Source organism: Pongo abelii, chromosome 3, assembly GCF_028885655.2.
Source record: "Pongo abelii isolate AG06213 chromosome 3, NHGRI_mPonAbe1-v2.0_pri, whole genome shotgun sequence".
Taxonomy (NCBI): Eukaryota; Metazoa; Chordata; class Mammalia; order Primates; family Hominidae; genus Pongo; species Pongo abelii.
Genome location: NC_071988.2, coordinates 123416250 through 123430472, shown reverse-complemented (window position 1 = coordinate 123430472; position 14223 = coordinate 123416250). Strand labels below are relative to the sequence as shown.

The 14223-nt window shown below is 35.3% G+C and overlaps 1 protein-coding gene across 1 annotated transcript in view; it reads right to left on the bottom strand.

Annotated features, from left to right (window-relative positions):
• Positions 1-14223, bottom strand: part of BANK1 (B cell scaffold protein with ankyrin repeats 1) — a 306099-nt gene that overhangs the window by 215924 nt on the left and 75952 nt on the right. Inside the window, exon 5 of the mRNA XM_024246032.3 lies at positions 8476-8615. Within this exon, the coding sequence (XP_024101800.2) occupies positions 8476-8615 (140 nt within the window). The remainder of the gene's footprint in view (positions 1-8475; positions 8616-14223) is intronic.

Sequence of the window (14223 nt, the reverse complement as noted above, 5' to 3'; positions counted from 1 at the left end):
TTTATTATTTCTTTTCTTCTACTAATTTTGGGGTTGGTTTGTTCTTGCTTTTCTAGTTCTTTAAGATGTATTGGTACATTGTTTATTTTACGTTTTTCTTTTCTTTTTTTTTGACATAGGCACTTATAGATATAAACTTCCCTCTTAGTACTGCTTTTGCTGTATCCTATAGATTTTGGTATGTTGTACTGCCATATCATTTGTTTCAATACTTTTTTCAGTTTCCTTTTTAATGTCCTTATTGATCCACTGGCCATTCAAAAGCATATTGTTTAATTTCCATGTATTTGTAAGTTTTCAAATTTCCTCTTGTTATTGATTGCTAATTTTACTCCATTGTGGTCAGAGAAAATGTTTGATACTATTTCAAATTTTTGACTGCTCTAAAACTTGTTTTGTGACCTAACATATGGTCTATTTTTGAGAATGATCATGTGCTGAGGAAAAGAATGTGTATTCTACAGCTCTTGAATGAAATGTTCTGTAAATATGTATTAAGTCCATTTGGTATAGTGCAGACTAAGTCCAATGTTTCTTTGTTCATTTTCTGTGTGGAATATCTGTCCAATGCTGAAATTGAGGGGTTGGAGTCTCAGGCTATTATTATATTGAGGCCTATTTCTCTCCTTAGCTCTAGTAATATTTGATTTTATATCTGGTTGCTCCAGCATTGGGTAAATATATATTTAAAATTATCATATACTGTTACCAAAATGAATCCTTTATCATTATACAGTGAACTTTTCTGTCTCTTTTCATAGTTTTTGTCTTGAAATCTATTTTCTCTGTTATCAGTATAACTACCCCTGCTCTTTTTTGGTTCCCATTGGCATGGGATATCTTTTTTCATCCTTTCATTTTCAGTCTATGTGTGTCTTTATAGAGTGCATTTCTTGTAGTCAACAGATCACTAGGTCTTTTTTTGTTGTTTTTAATCCATTCAGCCACTCTGTCTTTTGATTGAAGAGTTTAGTCCATTTATATTTAATGTTTTTACTGATAAGTAAGGACTTAATCCTGCTATTTTGATATTTGTTTTTTTGGTTGTTTTGTGGCCTTTTTGTCCTTCTTCCTTTTTGTCTCTCTTCCTTTTAGTGAAAGTAATTTCCTCTGTGATATAATTTAGTTTCTTGTTTTGTATTTGTTTTGTGTGCCCATTGTATTTATTTTGGTTTGAAGTAACCATGAGCATTGAAAGTACTATTTTATTTATTTATTTAGAGACAGAGTCTTGCTCGGTCACCCAGGCTGGAGTGCAGTGGTGCAATCTTGGCTCACTGCAACCTCTGCCTCCTGGGTTCAAGCAAGTCTCCTGCGTCAGCCTCCCAAGTAGCTGGGATTACAGGCACCTGCCACCATGCCTGGCTAATTTTTGTATTTTTAGTAGAGACGGGGTTTCACCATGATGGCCAGGCTGGACTCAAACTCCTGACCTATAGTGATCTGCCCATCTCTGCCTCCCAAAGCAAATATTATTTTATACCCCACTATTTTAAGCTGATAATAATTTAACACTAACAAACATACGAGCAAAAATAAAACTAATACAGAATCTACACCTTAAGTTCATCCCCTGCTTTTAAACTTTTTGTTGGTTCTATTTATATCTTATTAGACTATGTCTTAAAAAGTTGTTGTAGTTACTATTTTTGATTGGTTCATCGCTTAGTCTTTCTAATTGAAATAAGAGTAGTTTACACCACACTTACAGTGTTACAGTTCTCTGTGTTTCTCTGTGTACTTACTATTACTAGTAAGTTTTGTACCTTCAGATGCTTTCTTATTGCTCACAGACATCCTTTTCTTTCTGATTGAAGGACTCGTCTTTAACCTTTGGGAGTTTGCGAATTAAATGCCTTAGGGTAGTCTTCTTTGGGTTAAATCTGCTTGCTGTTCTATAACTTTCTCATGTTTGGACATTGATACCTTTCTCTAGGTTGGGAAATTATCTGTTATTACCCCTTTGAATAAACTTTCTACCCCTGTATCTTTCTTTACCTCCTCCTTAAGGCCACTAACCCTTAGATTTGCCCATTTGGGACTATTTTCCAGATCCCATAAGTGTGCTTGATGGTTTCCTTTTTTTCTCTTTTTCTCCTCTGACTGCATATTTTCAAATAGCCTGTCTTCAAGCTCACTAGTTCTTTCTTCTGCATGACCAATTCTGCTATTAAAAGACTCTGAGGCATTCTTCATTATGCCAACTTCATTTTTCAGCTCCAGAATTTCTCCTTACTCTTTTTCATTATTTGAATCTATTTATTAAATTTCTCTGACAGAATTCTTAACTCCCTCTGTGTGTTCCTTGAATTTCTTTGAGTTTCCTCAAAACAGGTATTTTGAGTTATTTGAAAGGTCACATATCTATGTTTCTTCATGATTAGTCCCTGGTGCCTTATTTAGTTCATTTGGTGAGGTCATATTTTCCTAGAGGGTCTTGATATTTACAGATGTTTGCCTATGTCTGGGCATTGAAGAGTTAGGTATTTATTGTAGCCTTCTCAATCTGGGCTTGTTTGTATCCATCCTTCTTGGGAAGGGTTTCCAGATTTTAAAAAGACTTGCATGTTGTGATCTAAGACGTATCTGTTTTAGGGGGCACCCTAAGCCTAGTAACACTGTAGTTCTTCCAGACTCATAGAGGTACTGCCTTGATGGTCTTGGACAAGAACTGGAAGAATTCTCTGGATTACCAGGCAAAGACTCTTATTCTCTTCCCTTACTTTGGCCCAAACAAAGCCTCCCTCTGTTCTGTGCCACCTGGACCTGGGGATAGACAAGGTTCCCTTTATTTTTCCCTCCACTTTTCTCAAGCATAGAAAGTTTTCCCTCTTAGCCACTACAGCTGGGAATGTGATGAGTCTCACCTGAAGCCAGCAAGTCTCAGAGGCTCACCCAAGGCCCTTGATGTAGTACCTGGATATCACTGCTGTTTATTCAGGGCCAAGGGCTCTTCAGTTAGCAGGTGATGAATGCTGCCAGGACTGGATCCTTTCCTTCAAGGCAGTAGGTTCCTTATTCTGACCAGTGTCCTATCCTGTTGTGGCTGAGCTGGTATCCTATATGCCATACAAAGTCCTCCCCAGTCTTCCATTCCTTTCCTAAAGCAGAGGGAAGGGGTCTGTTTTGGAGCCATGAGCTGTCGAGTCTGGGGTTAGGAGAGGGGTGATACTGCCATTCCTTTAGCCACTCCAGCTTGTGTTTCACTGGGTTGTGTGCCCCCAAGTCCACTGTCACTGGGCACAGTTGAGCACTAGGACTTGCCTAGGAGTTGCAATCCTTTTGGCCTAGATTGCCTTTCAAGTTTATTTTGTGCCACAGACCGCTTTAGCCAGTAGTGGAAAGGCTTGCAGGAACTCAACTTCAGAGTGCTGGAATCAATAATTCTCTGGCTAGGGCTGGTTTACGTGCTCTCTCCACAAGTGGGTTATACGGTTTAGCTCTGTGTCCCCACCCAAGTCTCATCTTGAATTGTAATCCCCATGTATTTAGGGAGGGACCCTGGTGGGAGGTGATTGGATCATGGGGGTGGTTTCTCCTACATGCTGTTCCCATGATAGTGAGTGAGTTCTAATGAGATCTGATGGTTTAAAAATGTGTGGCAGTCCCCCCAACCACCTCCTGCCAACATGTAAAATGTACCTTGCTTCCCCTTCATCTTCCACCATGATTGTAAGTCTCCTGAGGCCTCTCCTGCCACAAGGAACTGTGAGTCAATTAAACCTCTTTTCTTTATAAATTACCCAGTATCAGGTAGTTCTTTATAGCAGTGTGAGAATGGATTAATACAGTGAATGTCAGCTGAGTTTGGTCCTGTTTTATTTTCTGTTATAATAGGGCAGCTCAGGGTTCAATGCCTCACAATTGCTGTGCTCTCCCTCTCCCCAACACACAGAAACAGTCTCTGCACCACACCTGCTCCCAGAGGATCAGTGAAGGTTGGCATTGTTGACTCAAGAGTGTTTTTTTTTCCTACCTCTTCAGTGCCTCTTTCAGGGATATAACGTTAAACCAGATTCTTTAAGTGCTCACCTGATTTTTTGTTCTTATGAAGGTGGTTTTCTTGTATAGATAGTTGATAAATCCTTGCAGAGGGGACAATTGGTAGAGCCTTCCATTCTGCCAATTTGCTCCACCCCTTCCTCTCACTTTCTATCTTTATTTAAATTCCTGTTCTATAAGTTTTCACTTATCTATTCAATTAGCACTGTAAAAAGCAACTGCTTGTGTTTTCCCCACTTTTTAAGCAACAAATATTAGTTGCCCCCTTGTATCAGGAACTAGTTGTGTGAAAGATACTGGGCATGCAAACATGAAAAACACAGTGTTCATGCATTAAAGAAGGGAGAGGGCTGAAGAAAAGGGCATAATATGCTCTAAAAGAGTGGCAAGAACATAGCAATCATAGAGTTAAGAAGACATGGAAAAGATGCTCCTGTGAAAGGAGTTGATTCTGGAAAACACTTGGGAACCTGCAGTCTGTGTGACATTCAAAGAAGTTTGAACCTTCTTATCCAGTAAGCCACTGAAAGTTTGTAGCAAGGAAGTATCTTAAATAACACTGATGTATGGTAAAGCTTAGAGACTAGATGCATTTGTACCTCTTACCAATAGGAGCTTGTGAAGAGAAAAGAAGGTTTTCATTAACCTTTTGAGAAAGATAGGGACCTAAAAGCATTTCTGAAAGGCAGGAGACTTTCCAGTATCTCTCGATGGGAAGAATCTCCTGAAGAATTCATTAACGGAGACAACTGCTAACATCTAAGCTTTAATTCAATGAAGAAATTAACCTTTCAGGGAACTATTAACAGAAGCACAGGGAGAAGTTCTTCACAATGAGAGTTCCCTAAATCCGTACCTTTCCTAATTCAAAACCCATTTGGCTTTACATTGTATCAAATATTTGCAGGCAGCAAATCAAAGATTGAATAATACATGCAATTGAATAAAAACAGAAGTGTACCTGACATGAAAATGAAAATAATATTTCAATATGTGTAAAGTAAAATATGCAAAAGGATAAATACGTGCAAAACAAAGATACCTTTTTACTAATAAGCAATATAACTAAGAAGAATTATTTGGTGTCATTTCAAAAATCTTTTACTGAAAAGGATCCTACTATTTAAATTAATAATTACCGTGTTCTTTTAGCCTTTCGATGTTATTTTGCTTTTATATTGTTATCTAGTTACAAAGTTAACTTTATTATTTCCCCAAGACATTTTTGTAAATAGGATGAAAGTCTCAAAGGTTTTAATTACCTTAGTTCAATAGGAGTTACCAGTATTTCTAACACTAGCACTTCAATTCTAATTATCATCCCAAACTGGGCTTTGGATTTCTTTCATTTGAATTTCTCTTATATTCACTGTTTTAAGTGATGTTCTGGAAATTTCACCTTTATGAGGCTATGTTCTGGGATTCAGTGTTTATCCAACAAAGATGAGATGATTAAAGAAGCAGATAGATAATTAAACTATTCAGATTAGTGTTCTAAAACCTAATAGACATCATTAAAAATTAAATTAGAAAGCCAGATTTCTCATTATTATTTCTTTTCTCAAATTCACAGAACGCTCATTTTGCTATATGCGCAGTTTCTTTTAAATGATAATACAAGGTCTCTTATTACAAACTCAACAATTGCTGAAACACAAACCCCACAGATTTCTCATTAGTAATTCTTTCCTCAAATTCACACAATGTTCATGTTATTACATGCCCAATAGCTTTTAAATGCTCATGAGAAAGATCTTACTACTAATTTTTAGGATTACTGAAATCACATCTGCCATTAAAATTTACTAGAAAACTCAGGAAAGTTCTTACAATATACCATTTCCACTAAGTAAGTAGGTTATTTTAAAAATTCAAATCTTCTGGCATATATTCTGGCATATAAACAGTAACTATGCTAAATAAAATTACAATGTACATTGTGTTTTCAATACAGATGTTCAGAGTGAACCACGGGCAAAATATTCACATTTCTTAATAAAATGGCAGAGTAGCCCATGAAAGAAACGATTACTGAAATGTTCTAACCTGGAAAAGAAATGTACAGCTCTCCACAAAATGCTGGGTTTTTTTTTTTCTTTTTACTTTTCTTTTTTTTTTTTTCTTTAGTTTTTGAGACAGAGACTCATTCTGTCACCCAGGCTGGAGTGCTGTGGTGTGATCTCAGCTCATTGCAACCTCTGCCTCCCGGGTTCAAGCAATTCTCTTGCCTCAAGCACCTGAGTAGATGGGATTACAGGCATACATCACCATGCTCAGCTAATTTTTGTATTTTTAGTAGAGATGTGGTTTTGCCATTGTCAGCCATGCTGATCTTGAACCCTTGGCCTCAAGTGATAAACCTGCCTCGAACTCCCAAAGTACTGAGACTACAGGCATGAGTTACCATGCCCGACCACAAAATTTGTTAAATATATATCACCTATGTGGGAGCAAAGGCAAATATAGAAAGGAAAACCAAATGCCCTGAAGGAGAAACACAGTGTGGGCTAGGACAACTCCTTCAAGGTCAAACAAATCTAAAATACACCATGGCAATGCCTCTGCAGTTGCTTCCTCAAGGGTAGAAAGTGCTTTTCACCTTCTCAGTGAGTTCACAGATACCCTGTGTGGTCCAGATGCCAGAAGATTTAGACAAACCCCATGTCATACTTAGTCCAAGATGTTTGGGAGACCGACTCAAGTGCAGCCTTTCCTTCTATCCCCTCTTACAGTACAGCTTGATCTGGTCTGAGATCCCAGTCTCAGATTTTGTTTTATCTAATCCCACAATACTTCTAGGTGCCCTCATGACAGTTGCAAAACCTCTAAACCTGCCTTAAATTACATAAATTAAACAATCTCTTAATGTCTCTCCTTGCCATGCCATGGTTTGCTGCCACCGGGTTAGAGTAATTCTGTCCATCATTACTCAGACCTCTGACTTAAAATGGCTCTCTCCTGATGGTGAAACCTGAATCATCCTATGCCTGCCCAACATCCTCCCTTCTACAGGTCGCCAGAGCTTGGTGGTAGAGAAAAATCCTTGAGAAAAGTCATGACCCTTTCTTTCCCCTCATTTCCAATACAGAGGGTAAAAATGAAACAGCATTTTTCTACTTATCTAAAAACTAGCAAACTCACTTTTTGTTTTCACTTCAAGCTGTAAAAGAAATCATGACTTGCGTATTTATAGCATCCTGACCAATTGTCCAGGAGTCATAAATTACATTTAATTTTTACTATATTCTAAGAGCCCCACCCACAACAGAAAGACCAACAGAAAATATGTTTGGGGACTACTTCTACACTGACTGGATAGTCACAATGCAATATATTACCTTTATTAATCTTTTTTGTTACGAATATAATTTTTAAATAGAGGATAAGGTGGACTTGTCACAAGAAAATGAAACAGTCTGTTTTTTAAGCTATTACTTTTCTACTTGCTTTGGAATTACAATATAGACATTTTGTCAAATGTCCTCAGACTCTCCAGTTTGACAAATGTTATTTCACTACCTGTCTTAATGTTTACCTTTTCTGTTGTTCTAAAAAAATATGTCGTTCATATAATACAAAAATAAAACTCTAATAGAAAAATGTGTCACATGAAATAACAAATCCTCCAATTCTAAACTAGTTTAAATACATAAAGCTTCATGACAACTTGTCAGCTACATTATCATTGATAGTTTTGTTAAAAACCTTATAGGTTTTTATGGTAAATTTGAAGATAGGTTTTTATGGTAAATTTTATGGTAAATTTGAAGATACTTCGACTTCCTTTCTCTACCCTCTTCTACCTCTCACCCACACAAAAAACTGAGGCAATTAAGCAAAGTTATAATTCTAGTTATCAAGTTGTTATAAATAGAAATGGCATTTCACTCTGAAAATTTGATGGAATAAGCACATATTCCTAATAAGCATCACAAACAAAAAATAATTTTCACAATCAGATAACAATGATAAATGAAACTAAGAAAAACATACACTGAGCTTAGATGTGTCCACATGAAAGTAACAATTTCTAGATTGACACCACACGTTCCCTTTTTGGTGATATTTTGGTTTGTCTAACTCCTTAATCTCAAAGCATGAGACAGATGATTTTACTTTCATTTTACTTTGTGTTATGCAGGTCTGAATAAAGAAGGAATTCATTTCTTAGGAGTTCTTTCTAATTGCTCTCCCTTTATCTGCTTGTAACAGCTTTAAAATGAGCCCATCACAATGGCTACCTTGTAATGAATAAGCTGTTTTCCATTGACATTATGTGGATTTTTTTGACCTAGGCAAAGTAATTTGTCTGCATTTTGGCACAACAGAAGTTGCCTCTTCCCTTCCTATTGATTGGTAGTAATTCACTCTTATTCAATCCACATTCAAACTTATACCAAAGTATGAATCCTCTTATCCTTCATTAGCTCTTCAGCTTACATTATGATTAACTTCGTGGAAAGATCAACTTACCTGGCACAAACTCTCTCCTGAATCTGCCATTCTCAATAGGCATTCCTTTGCCTTTGCTGTTGGGTAGTACTTAATTTTGGTTGTGGCTTTAATGATTCCATCACAGTAGACATTGACATGGACTGAACCAGCAGGAAACTCTTATGAAAAACAAACAAGGGTTAGGGGAAGAGTATATAATGCATATTCATACTATTACATCTTTTAGAGAATATAAAAGAAGCCTTTAAAAATTCATAACACTTTTACTCATCTCAAGCACTTAAAATCATTTTTAAAATTCTTGGTAGTTGGAAACCACAAAATGAAATCTACAATTTTAGAATTAATTGCTTAAAAATAAACTTAAAATATAAAAACATGTTAAAATAACAATAAAAGTAAAGCACTAAATGATTTGTCCCTACTTACTTACTAGTATAATTTTTCTTTGTAATAATCTATAATCTTTACATAATTCTTTAGAATTTGGAAAAGTATAGCCATTTATCAAAAGTTAGGTATTTATTATTTATCTTATGGAAACAATTTAATTAATTATAGGCAAGTGTCTCAAAATTGTAATTTGAAAGAGTACAGCTGATTTAAATGATACAATTTGTATTCAATTGACTGCAATGAAAAACCCTGGGAAAGGCAAGGTTTAATCCCCTGATACTGAAGTACTGTTTACATCATACATTCATCCAAAGCCTTTTTGAGAACAAATTGTTAAAAATGAATGATACACTACATTATGAATTGTGCTGTAATATATGAGCAGAGTTAAAGTTATATAAGAATTTAGGACTTTCTATGAAAGAATATCAATAAACAATCATTTCAATAAAAAAGTTATTGTGTTTTAGTGTAAGAAAACTAAACAAAATGTAATTCTTTAAATTCATCTGTGGAACAAATTTTAAGTGCTTTTAATCTGTCATTGAGATATTTCCCAAATTCTCCCAGAAAACTGTCACTGAAATATCTAGGGTTAGGAATAAGTCATTAAATATAAGAGCTTTGAACATTTAAAAGTTTTTAAGGTTTAAGTATTAATTTCACTTTATCTCATGAGGCTGTTAAAGGACTTCTTATAATATTGCTGAGGGAAATTTAAATGCAACGAAAGCAATCTTAAGCTTAACTAGGCCAAGGAGCTGAAATTTCTTCCTCATATTTCTTGAGTAGACACCTTGCCTGTATTATAAAGAAGATGTATGTAGAAAAATAGGAGCTTTCTCTTCCCAAAGAAGTATCCATCCAATAGAGAATGTAAGAGAAATTACAACAAACAAAAATGAAAGTTTTAAAGCACATCTCATCAGCTACAGCAGTATGCATATGGTAATGGGGGTTCTGGAGTTATTGGAGTCAAATGAAATCAATTTCGGTAGATTTTATAAAGATAAATTTAAATTTAAATGTTATAAGTCATAAAAATTATTTTGAAATAAGATATTAATTTTGTTTATCACAAAAGAAATTAGGAGTTTTACCATGGGGAGTTAACCTTTTGAAAGAAAATCAGTAATGAATCATGAGAGGTATATGGTGAGATTTGCTTGGTAGTTTTTTGATACAGAGTAGATAAATATTCTATATTTTTTTAATCTAACATGAAACTGAACTGATTTATTTCTTATGTATTGAATCCTTAGTTAACTCAAAATTTTACTGGTGGATCTACTGATAATGATGTCGATTTTAGAGTAATCCTCCAATGAGATGCCTTTTAAAGGATTGTGTTTTCTGTATACATTCTCATATTTTTTAAATGGCAGTTATTAAATCAATACCTAATTACTGCTCTCAACTGTATGTCAGAGAGAATGCCTTACAGATTCATCTGGTTGGGAGGCCTCCTCAGTAATATATTATTGAACTGATCTTTACATGAGCAGTACCCTGTTCTGCTTGAACATTATTTTACTTTAATTTTGGTTCACTATGATGACTGTATTTTACAGCTTCTCAGTAAAAATAAAATCCAATTAATGTAAGGACTCAAATAGAAGAGAGTAAAATTAATGTTGTTGTTTACTATCTAGACGAAAGTAGTCAAGCAACACCTAACCCTGTAAGTACACACAAATATAGGTCAAGATCTCCAAACCAAGCAAGGATATCACAAATCTTATGTAATAGCGGACTTGTCTATTGCTCTTTCAATTCTAGCAGCTTTTGCTTTACATATTTTGACACTCTGTTGTTAAATGCATACATGTTTAAGAGTTTTCTGTTTTCTTGGAGAATATATCTTTATCATTATATAATGCTTCTGTTCATTCATGATAATTTTTCTTTTTCTAAAATCTTCTTTCTCTGAAATTAGTACAACTTTCCAGCTCTACTTTGATGAGTGTCAGCATGGTATTAGGTTGGTGTATCTGTGTTTTGATCTCTGTCATTAATATTTGAATACTTCTTGTGCTTCATTTCCTCATTCTTCTTGTATTTCAATATCATTACATTACTTTCAATGCCATTTGCAAAACCGCAATTACTTTTGCACCAACCTCCAACCTAACTTGCTCCAACCCTTTCACTTTTCACTTTTGATTTACCCATGTCTTAATATTTAAATTGAGTTTTTTATAGACAACATATTATTGGGTCTTGCTTGTTATCCATTCTGGCAATCTCTGTCTCTTAATTGGCATTCTTAGACTACTCACTAAACTTAAGTAGTGATTACTTGGCTTCAGTAACGTGGTTGGGTTATATGTATCATACTTGTAATTTTTATTATTCCCTACATTTTTCTTTGTTCCCCCTCTCTATCCCAACCTTTTCTGCTCTCTCTCAAAATTATTGGAGAATTTTATAGGATTCCATTTTCTGTCTTCTTAGCCTACCATTTAGAGCTTTCATTTATTTATTTATTTATTTATTTATTTTTTTTATTATACTTTAAGTTTTAGGGTACATGTGCATGGCACATTTATAGCTTTAAAAAAATTTTTTAGTAATTGTCCTAGAGTCTGAAATACACATTTTTAACAAACCTAAGTCCCTCCTGTCCCTTATGATATTGCTGTCATTACTTTCACTTATCCATATGCTGTAATTACCCAACACATTGATAGTGTTTACTTCAGACACACATTTGTCTTTTAGATCAATTAAAAATAAGGAAAATGAAAGATTTTGTTTTTACCTTCATTTATTTATTCTCTGATGCTCTTTCTTTATGTAGATCTAAGTTTCTGACTTACATTATTTCCCTTCTTTCCCAAAGAACTTCTTTTAAAATTTCTTGCAGGGCAGGTCTGCTGGTAATGAACTCCTTCATTTTTGTGTTCGAAAAAGTCCTTATTTATCCTTCATTCTATATTCAGGATAATTTCACTGAATATAGAATTTTAGATTGGTGGATTCCTTTTTTTCATAATACTTAAAATATTTTACTCCACTATTTTCTTGCTTGTGTGGTTTCTGAAGAGAAATTCAACATAATTCTTATACTCATTTCTCTACAGGGAAGGTATTCGTTTTCTCTGGCTTCTGACAAGATTTTCTCTTTTGTTTTCAGTTTTCTACAGTTTGAATGTAATATGAATAGGTGTCAATATTTTATATTTATCTTTCTTCGTGTTACTTGAGCTTCCTATATCTGTATTTTGATCTCTGTCATTAATATGTGAATATTTATTGTGCTTCATTTTGTCCTTCTTCTTGTATTCCAATTACATGTATGTTAGACCTTTTGAAATTGTCCCACATTTCTTAAATGTTTTGTCCTTTCTTTAAAAAACAAACAGACAAAAAAACTTTTTTCTCTTTACCATTTAAGTTTGGGAAGTTTTCATTGACCTGTCTTCAAATTCAATGATTCTTTTCTGACCTTTGTCAACTATATTAGTAAACCTATTAAAGTTACTTTTTAATTTTTGACACGGTGGTTTTGATTTCTAGAATTTCCTGTTGATTCTTTCTCAAAGTTTATCTCTTTTTATATAATCAATATGTTCTTTCATACATTTTCCATAAGATCCCTTCATATCTTAATCATATTTAAAATCCCTCACTGAAAATTTCATTATATGTGTCATATCTAATTCTAGTCTGATGCATGCTTTGTCTCTTTAAATTGTGTTTTATCTTGTCTTTAGGAATGCCTTGCAATGTTTGGTTTATGACTAGATGTAGGGTAAATAGTCCTGTAGTGAAAGAATTTATAGGAATCTGTTCAGGAGTTGGACTGTATTTAATGTTTGTTGTAGCTATCAGTGCTAGCAGCTTTAAATTCCTCTAGCATTCTTGTTTCTGTCTCTCTTTTTGATTATGTACTTTTCTAAGTACTTTACTGAGACAGAGTCTGAATCTTGCTGGGTTTTTTTGGTTGGTTGTTTGTTTGCTTTTTTAAACAGTAATCCACTGTCATTATGCTGGAATCCTGTTGTGGTAACCATAAGGTGGTAGGGAAGGAAAGCATTCTACATTCTTATGATTAAGTCTTGGTCTTTCAGTGGCTCTTCGTTGTGACTTTACAAGTGTTTTTGCTGTGGCATACCTTCCCCTAATCCCCTTTAAGTGAGACAGGAAGGCCAGAGGGAGCCACAGTGAGATGATGTCCTTTCCCAGCTGGAATGAGGCTCTGGTGAAGTGTTTTCTTCTGGAGAGTAGGCCTGTGCTATGGGGAACATGCTGGGAGTATTTCACCATGATTATTCTTCCTCTGACCCCACCAGAGGTTCCATGGGCTCTTTCTCAGATCTTCATTGTAAAAACCTGGCGGGATTTGTGGAGGTAAATCCCACAAAAGTGTGGGGACGTCCTAAAACTACTACCCCCAGGAGTTTCTCACTCTCAAACTAATCCATACTCAGCTTTCAGACATTCATCAAAATTAACACTTAAGTGCTCCTACTAGTTTGTGGCTCCAGTGGCTTCTGCTCTAGGTAAGCAGATTTCAAATGACACTCTCTTAGTTCATCGTTTTCTCCAGCTTTTGGAATAGTGGATTGCCCTTGTCAGAGCTCAGAAGACAATACCCCAAAGTATGACGTGTTGGTGTGCTGCATACTTTGAACTAAAGAAGACTAAAGGGCCTCAGAAGCAAGGTCTTTCTGACCTTCCATCCTCCTGTCTCCCACCCTTCTTCCTGCCCCTGATCAAGTCATAGAAGCCAGAATTCCTCTTCCCCAAGGCAGGTCATAGAAACTAGAGCTCCTCTTTCCCAAAGAAAACCACAAAACCAAAAAAGGTCTCCCTTCTCTCTTCTCCCTTAAAGATCCTCATTTCAGAGAAAGCCTGCTCCCTACCTGGGAGGAAAGAATGTCACATAGAGAAGCCAACAAAAATCTGAACAGACAGGCCTTACTGGGTCCTCCTCCCCTCAAGCCTATTACCACTAGTTCATGTTCTTTTGTTCAATCACTGTTCTACACGGCTGTTTATTCTTCGTTGAACCTAAGCATAAAAATGGACAGTTTCCCCTTGGTCCTTGGGTCTTCATTTCTGAAGGCTCCCATAAATCTTTGATTAAATAAATTTGTTATGCTTTTCTCTTGTAAATCTGTCTTTTATTATAGGAGTGACAGCTGTAACCCTTACGATGGTGAGGAAAGGTATCACACCTGCAACTAACACCTTGCAACTTTAGTTGTCTACTGGGTTCAAGAAACGTGGTCGATTTTGTAGTTGTTCAGCTTTTTCTTATAAAAATGGGCTCTTTACTGTTGGGGCTAAAACCATTCATCTAAATATTACTTGTAAAACCTTTGTTTTCCTTATATATCTGTGCACATGTACTGGGTCATGATG